General features: G+C 41.2%; 1 protein-coding gene across 1 annotated transcript in view; it reads right to left on the bottom strand.

The window, feature by feature from the left end:
* Positions 1 to 563: 563 nt before the first annotated feature.
* The window catches only part of LOC104625014 (anion exchange transporter-like), a 38,395-nt gene continuing 30,165 nt past the window's right edge, over positions 564 to 8,793 (bottom strand). The window contains exon 5 of the mRNA XM_010292533.1: positions 564 to 776. Coding sequence (XP_010290835.1) covers positions 564 to 776 — 213 coding nt within the window. The remainder of the gene's footprint in view (positions 777 to 8,793) is intronic.

The following is an 8,793-nucleotide window of genomic DNA, read 5'->3' as shown; positions in this document are numbered from 1 at the left end:
TTCTGTGATCCACTGTGAAAAGCACCTGCCCTTCATTTTTTTTTTTTTTTTAATTTTACTTTAGAGGTCTAGAGGAAAACAGAAATCTTCTGTCCTGGTGCTGGTTATTGAAGTATAGCTTAATCCTTGAAGTAGGGATTTAAAATGCAGTAGGTAATTTCAATTTAGCATATGCCATGTGAAAGAAAAACTGTAAGTAAAATTACAGAAGGCAATAGCTTAGGTATTTATGTTGCAGATAAATAACACGGAACATTCAAACCACAACTTCCCAGCACAAGACTTGCCTGGATATATAACGTGCCTGTTACTTTTCATTTTCTATTTCAAACTTCTTACACTTTAGCATTCTAAGCTTCATGTTCTTGTGATTTTGTAAAAAATAGTAAACACATGAAAAAATCATACAAATTGGGAACATATGTCACTTCGTTCTTAAATTATTTAGCTAAACTATTTCCTGTTCTTACATTTAACACACAGCCATGAAAATTAGCTATCCATTTAACAAGTGGCAGGTGTGGCTGTGGGTAACTATAGACAACACGGTAAATTTCAGCAGATCAGTTGAACCACTGAAAGCTTTGCAAAGCAAAAAGTTTGATGTTTGATCTTATACTTACCAAAACTAGATCAATGGGAAGAACAACTTTAATGTTTCTCTGAAATTTCTCATTCAATTCTTTAACAAGAACAAGCACCACAATACTCAGCAAGGAGAGAAGTAAAGTCTCCAACTGAACAGATCTGATATTCTCAAATACGTAGGCATAAATCTACAGTAAACGGCAAATAACAAAAATCAAAACATAAACAAATATTTAATTAAGGGTCACATGATATGGCATATTCTGCACAACTTCAGATATCTCAAATAATCTGTGAGAGCTGAATCAATGCTTCAGGAGCTGAGTCACCTGACAAACTGGCCTACAATTTTTTTTTTCCTTGCAAGATTTTGCAAAGAAGAAAATGAGCAATTTACTATTGCTAAAATACTATGGACTTTCGAGAACTCAAAAAATGCATCAAATATTTGTACATATGAACTTACAAATTTCTATTGGTAGAAACAAGCAAGAAAATTCCAGTTAATGTGGTATGTACCCTTTTCTTATTCAGTCTCATTAAATTCAGTGAGATAAATGAGTGTTGCACAAAAATGTTGAGAGAAGCCTACACGCACAAAGATTTATTTTCAATGTCCATAGCTCATAACATCCACCAACTCTAACAGTAAATGTTACTTCTGAGAAAAAAAATTAAAAGACAAAAAGGAGGGGCAAAGAGAAGGAGAGAGAGGAAAAATGAAAAAGGAAGGAAAAATGCAATAGTGGCTGGATGGAAAGAGAAGCAACAGGAATCTTCCCAGAAGGTCATCCTATTCAGGGCATCTTCTCCAGTGCACGAGGGGATCCGTCCAAACACTTTTCCAGAGTAACTCTCTAGCTTCAATGGGGTGCACTCAATCTCCCCGCCGGCTGCTCTTGCCCGGAGCATAAACGGTGCTCCACGGAGCATGCTTTGATCAGGTCCAGGTGCCGCACACACTGATTAGCTGTCAAGCTTTGTGTATGTATATTATTGGCTAGTTCGATAGCTAATGTTATCAACTAAGACCCGTTTCTTTCCCTAGCATAACTAATAAGTTCAAAGCTGCAAAGGAATTGGGAAAAAAGAGAGTAGGGGAAGGAGGGGTGATTCACACGCAGGAGGCAAGCGCTTTCCAGGGGAAGCTCTCAACAACAAGGTGCAGGAATTGCAGGTGCAAGGGTGCGAGGGGTGAGGCACGCTGGGCCACAAGGTTCAAAGTCCTGCTGCAGCGGGCTCTGGGATGTTGGTGGATGGTTACATCGCTGCACGTGAGAGGCAGAGTGCAGTGTTGAAATGGAAAGAGAAGACTGGAGCAGAGCTATAGAACTGCAGATGGGAGGTCCTCAGCTTTTCACAGGTTAAGGTGTGGCGCAACATGCTGTAAAACATGGTTAGAACAATATAGTTGGGTCTGTGATGAAGAAAGGAAATACAGTGCTGAATATGTGGAACATGTGGAATAAAAATAAAGAATAGGGCTGTAAACTAGAATCGAAGGAGCAGGGGGATAACATCAGGCTGACCCATGACAAGGTGTGGGATGACACACCAGAGTTAGAGGGACAGGGTGGTAGCGAGGCCCCTCAGCCTGTCGCACCAAAGACAGACATCAGAGAAACTAAAGGGTGTTCCTCTAAGAGGGTGACACAGCCGACAGCCCAGCTGAAGTGCCTCTACACCAATGCACACAGTCACGGGCAACAAATAAGAGGAGTTGGAAGCCACCATGCTGTTAGAAAGCTACAACCTGATTACCATTACAGAAACTTGGTGGGATGAATCCCACGACTGGAGTGTGGCTATTGATGGCTACAGGCTGTTCAGAAGGGACAGGTGAGGAAGGAAGTGTAGAGGCATTGCCCACTATGTCAAGAAATGGACAGAGTGTGAAGAGCTGTCTCTGAAGAATAGCCACGAGCAGGTCAAAACCTTAGGGGTAAGATTCAGGGGCTGAGGCAAAAAAGGGAACCTTGTGGTTGGTGTCTACTACAGGCTACCCAATCAAGGGAAGCCTACTGATGAAACCTTCCTACTCCAGCTACAGGAGGCATCATGCTCACAGGCTCTTGCCCTGCTGCAGGACTTCAGCCACACCGACATCTGCTGCAAAGTGGCACGGTGAGCTGTAGGCAATCCAGGAGATTCCTGGAATGCATTGAGGACAACTTCCTATGCCAGGAAATAGACTGACCTCCCAGAGGTGATGTGGTACTGGACCTGTTGGTCACCAGTGCAAGTCAACTAATTGGTCATGTCAAGATTGGAGGCAGCCTGGGCTGCAGTGATCATGCACTGCTGGAGTTCGCAGTCTGGAGGGATATGGGGCAGGCGAAGAGTAAAGTCAAGACCCTGAATTTTAGGAAAGCAAACTTGCAACTCTTCAGGGAGTTAGTCAGTAGGACCCCCTGGGAAACTACCCACAGGGACAAGGGAGCAGAACAGAGCAGGCAAGTCTTTAAGGAGACCTTCCATACAGCACAAGAGCTCTCAATCCCCAGGTGTAAGAAATCAGGAAAGGAAGGAAAGAAACCAGCATGGATGAGTGGAGACCTGCTGGGCAGACTAAAGGGCAGGAAGGAAATGCACAGGCAGTGGAAGCAGGGACAGGCATCCTGGGATGAGTACAGGGATGCTGCCTGGTTGTGTAGGGATGGGGTCAGCAAGGCCAAGGCAGGGCTGGAGCTGAACTTGGCAAGGGACAGAAAGAATAAGAAGAAGGGCTTCTATGGATATGTCAGCCAGAAAAGAAAGGTCAAAGAAAACATACCCCCCTGATAAGCAAAACTGGCAAAGTGGTAACAACAGATGAGGAGAAGGCCGAGGTACTCAATGACTTCTTTGCCTCGGTCTTCACTGGCAGTGTCTCTTCCCACACCTCTCGAGGGGATGGGCTGCAAGACAGGGACTAGAGGAGCAAAGTCCTTCCCACTGTAAGAGAAGATCAGGTTCAAGACCACCTGAGGAACCCGAACATGTACAAGTCTATGGGACCTGATGAGATGCATCTGAGAGTCCTGAGGGAATTGGCTGATGTAGTTGCCAAGCCAGTCTCCATCACATTGGAAAAGTCCTGGCAGTCAGGTGAAATTCCTGGAGACTGGAAAAAGGGAAACATTGCACCCATTCTTAAAAAAGGTAACAAGGAGGACCCTGAAAACTACCCACCCACCAGCCTCCCCTCTGTACCTGGGAAGGTTATGGAACAGATCTTCCTAGAAGTTGTGCTAAAGTACGTAGAGGACAGGGAGGTGATTCAAGACAGCCAGCATGGCTTCATCAAGGGCAAGTCCTGCCTGACCAACCTAGTGGCCTTCTAGGATGGAGTGACTGCATTAGTGGACAAGGGAAGAGCTACTGATATCATCTATTTGGACTTTGGCACGGTAAGACTTTGACACGATCCCCCACAGCATCCTTCTCTCCAAATTGGAGAGATATGGATTTGATGTGTGGACTCTTGGGTGGATGAGGAATTGGTTGGATGGTTGCATCCAAAGTGTCAATGGCTCAATGTCCAGATGGAGATCAGTGACGAGCGGTATCCCTCAGGGGTCCATACTGGGACCAGTACTGTTTAATGTTTTCATCAATGACATAGACAGTGGGATTGAGTGCACACTCAGCAAGTCTGCAGATGACACCAGGCTGAGTGGTGTAGGTGACATGCCTGAGGGATGGGATGCCATCCAGAGGGACCTGGTCAAGTTCGAGGAATGGGCCTGTGTGAACCTCATGAGGTTCAACAAGGCCAGGCACAGGGTCATGCACCTGGGTTGGGGCAACCCCTGGTGTCAATACAGGCTGGGAGATGAAGGGATCAGGAGCAGCCCTGCCGAGAAGGACTTGGAGGTGCTGGTAGATGAAAAGCTGGACATGAGCCAGGAACGTGTGCTTGCAGCCCAGAAGGCCAACCATATCCTGGGCTGCACCCAAAGCAGTGTGGACAGCAGGTCAAGGGAGGTGATTCTGTGATTCTACTCCTCTCTGCTGAGACCCCAGCTGGAGTACTGGAGTAGTGGAGTACTCTGGAGTCCTCAGCACAGAAAAGACATGGACTTGTTGGAGCGGGTCCAGAAGAGGGCCACAAAAATTATCAGAGGGATATGAAGAAAGGCTGAGATAGCGGGGGTCGTTCAGCCTGGAGAAGAGAAGGCTTCGGGAAGACCTTACTGTAGCCTTCCAGTACTTAAAGCGGGCGTCCAGGAAAGGTGGAGTGGGACTCATTATCAGGCCCTGTTGTGATAGGACAAGGGGTAATGGTTTTAAACTAAAAGAGGGTAGGTTTACCTTGATACAAGGAAGCAATGTTTCACAATGAGGGTGTTTCACAGTGTTTCATGAACACTGGCACAGGTTGCCCAGAGAGGTGGTAGATTCCCCATCGCTGGAAACATTCCAGGTCAGGTTAGACGGGGCTCTGCTCATTGCAGGGGGTTTGGTCTAGATGACCTTTAAAAGTCCCTTACAACCCAAACTATTCTATGATTCCATGATTCTGTGATTCTATGAATAGGAATAGAATGGCCCGTGGTGATGAGTAACAGGGATCTCTGATGAAGAATACATGTTGTAAGTAACACACTCGGAAGAATGCAGTTGCCTTCACACCGGCACAGATGATACAGTTCCCAGTGAACTGTAATTTCAGTTCTACTCTGAATTTAAGGGTCCAGAAAATGAGGCATAAATCAGTAACATGACAGATTAACAGAAAGTAATGAAAAAAATCACGAGTTTACTGGACTGGTTAGAAGGGCTCAAGAAAGTTAGAGGGAACTTCTGTCCCGATAAACAAAGAAATAACCAGATCCCTATCACAAGTTATTTTCAGGCCTCATGAATAAAAGCAATAGTCTATTGCCTGGAGGAACAGAGAGGCATGAAAATGGGTATAATATACATGCTAACTAGAGCTGCAGGAGTAAAAAACATGGCAGGCTCAGTCCTTTGAATTCTGTGTTTATATTCTGGGAATTATTGTTTAGCCTGAAATGTAAACCATATAGACAACAGTAGTTAAAATCTAGGATGTAGATTTAGACTGCATCACAAGTAACTTCTTTTTAAAGCACAACATTAAGGATAATAAAAACAAGCAACTGAGGCTTGAAATAATAATACTAAAAAAAGGTGTTTTCTCTGGCAACAACTAAGATGACCACTAAAGTAAATGAAAAGTGACACTTGCAGTTTTATCAAAATAAAGATTAATAATTTTCTGCCCCACAGAATCTGTTCTCAAATGCATATATAATGCTAATAAGGTTTGACAATTTGGAGCTTAAATACATATATTTATATTGGCCAGGAAAAAACATTAGAAAAATTATGTTAGGAAAGAACCCAGTTCTAGCAGAAAGGTGGTCAATATGATGATACAATTTTTTTACACTATTCTTATTTTTTCAGTCCTTGAAGAGATGACACTCCTTTTGAAGAATGAGTAAATTACAAATAACTTCCTGATTTTTCTTCTCTCCCCCTTTCTAAGAATATTTTTGTAATCTGTAAGGGGAAAAAAAAATTTTAAAACCTCTAAAAACAGCTGCAGAAAAAAAAAGACAAAATGTAATTTTTCTCATAAGCAGGAAATTTAGTCCAATGGTTTTAAATTTAGCCCTTGGACTTTCGGTTAAGGGTGCACAGCATAACCCAGCACAAACTTCTCTCAGAACCCAGGAAAACATTTTAAAATCAACTTGTTTAAATACTATGATCTATACATGTCATAAATCTGAATAATGGCAATGAAATCATTTTTTAACCACATATTGCCCCACCGTAATCAGACAATGTCAGTTGTGCCTTGAGTGGCTTGGGACTAGTCTCTGTACTCATAATTTTCCAAGAATGCATTTTCGAGCAAGCACAGGCCTTGGCACAGTGCCCAGGCAGAAGCTGTGATTAATTAGGACAAAAGGAGGCAATCTGGAAAACTGTATTGCAAACTGTGCCCACAGACTCACCAAAGGCTGAGCTAGATCTAAGGTGAAGTGGTAAGAAAAGGGAAGAAATGGAGTGATTCCTAAACGTCGAAGTCAAAGAGATCTGGGCTTATTTTGAAATGAAAGATGTCTATTCAAGTCTCAGCATTAGCAATCAGTGTTTATGGTGTTGAATTTAATGTTCCTAGACAAAGTGAGACATAAGGTTGGGTGAATAAACATAATTTTTATGAAGGATTACAAAGAAATATGCATAAGCTTTTAGAATTTCTGTCTGTCTCTACAAATTGACTAAGAAGAGGCTTCCATTTAATTTTTGAAATATATAGCCAGATCTTGTAGACCTTTGTCATAGCTTTTTCCCAGTTGGTAACAAAGACTTTATATGAGCTGCTTAGTGCATTCTTTGGTGTTTCTCTTCAAATTGTACCATTCAGTGTGTAATCTACATCAGCCAATAAATGAAGAACGGGACTACCAATGCTCTGTAGCTCATACAAGTTCAGTAGCGCCAACAGCCCTATCCCCAAAGTGTCTGCAGTACACTGAAACAATTCCAGCAGTAATACATGAATATGAAATCAATTACTTCATCAGACTAAAGAGCTCCTACTGACTAGCCTGTTCCCAGGTAACCATTCTCTGAAAACCTGAAAAAAACCATTTAATGATATGACCAGCCAAGCCAAGAGACCGTTTCACAAAATGCCCACGGGCTCTTCAGAAAAAAAGATCATGTGGCTCTTAACATGAAGGTGGTTAACATACACTATAGCTCTCTATAGTATGCAGTTCACACCTTGTACTGTCCAGTCAGTTACTGTACTCATCCGCGGTGACAGTGTAAATCCTAGATGTAAGCACCTAAAGCTCAAGCTCGTAACAACACTGACATCTGATTAAAAAGAAGTATTTCTAAATGTTTTCATCACAAACATCATTATGAATTCAGTATTTTACATATTTTGATGACGCACTTACAGAAAGAATTTAGAAATTCTGTAGAAGAATTTAGTTTGGTGTTGCAGTGTATGAAGCAATTTTGTGTCCATTATATAATTAACAAAATTTAAAAATACAGCAATAACATATTAACTGAGCTGTTTGCCTCTTGTTTTTTATTTTTATTGCTAGTTTTGTGCAAAAAATTTTAATGGAAATGGTCTGGCAATATTATGAGGAATCAGTGAACATTTTGGCAATCGATGTAAATTTGCACATAAGTGAAAAAAACAATATTCTAACTTTGCACACATATATACGGACACTGCATGTCTCTATTCTGATAGGAAATTAGTGGTTTTGCATTTCACTATATTTTCACATACTTTCACAGGGTAATAATGAACATTGAGATGGTTTATATTCTAGAAAGAATGTGTATTCTTATGTAACAACGAAATCCTCTGAGTTCTTTTTATTTAACATATACATGAAAACCCAAAAGATTAGCTCTAAAATGAGTATAGAGGCTGAAGCACACAAAAGAATGAAAGGAACATATTTGTTAAAACACTGAATACACTTCAACAGTAGATGACCTCATTGCATTTTTAAAAATATTTCATTCTGATGTTGGTTAGACAAATAAAACACACTGTGCGAAAAAAGTACGGGCAACTATTGTGAACTGTATAGGAACAAACTGTAGGAAATAAAAGGGAAAAAAAGGACTGATAGTGAGAACATGAAGGTTTTTTCAGCTAATTGCAGCACAACCACAAGGATTTTGCAACAAACTTGCAACACAACCACGAAAGACCCCGTTTTGCAAAGTAGGTGTGTTATGTTGAAGGAGTTCATTTTGCAGTGCTTCATTTTCTCAGAAACTTGTGGAAGGATAAATATAACTACACATGGATAAAGAGAAAATATAGATATGTTTTTTATGTTTTCAAATACTAAGTAAAACTTGATGACACTTTTCTTGTCCCTTGTAAAAATTAGATCTCACATGTAGTCTTCCCTCATCGTTTTTCTTACTCACCTTCGTCTTGACTTTCCCGTTTGTAAAATACCAATTGATGCTGCAATATGGAGCTATATTGCAGTGTTACAAACCATGTACAGGGGAAATGAAATTTAATAAATTACATAAACTATGTGTAAACACAAAAATCCCATAGACTCAACGCCAGTGTAGTAGATTTGTTCTCTATATACAAAGCTTGTTTTACATATTTAATCATGATCTCATTTGCTGTAAAAAATCCATTTCTTTGGCTTGATTTACTTTCAGCTCTCCTATCACACT

The sequence above is a fragment of the Phaethon lepturus genome, unplaced genomic scaffold, assembly GCF_000687285.1.
Source record: "Phaethon lepturus isolate BGI_N335 unplaced genomic scaffold, ASM68728v1 scaffold348, whole genome shotgun sequence".
Lineage (NCBI taxonomy): Eukaryota > Metazoa > Chordata > Aves > Phaethontiformes > Phaethontidae > Phaethon > Phaethon lepturus.
The sequence above is the reverse complement of the archived record's forward strand: the minus strand, read 5'-3'. Positions and strand labels throughout refer to the sequence as shown.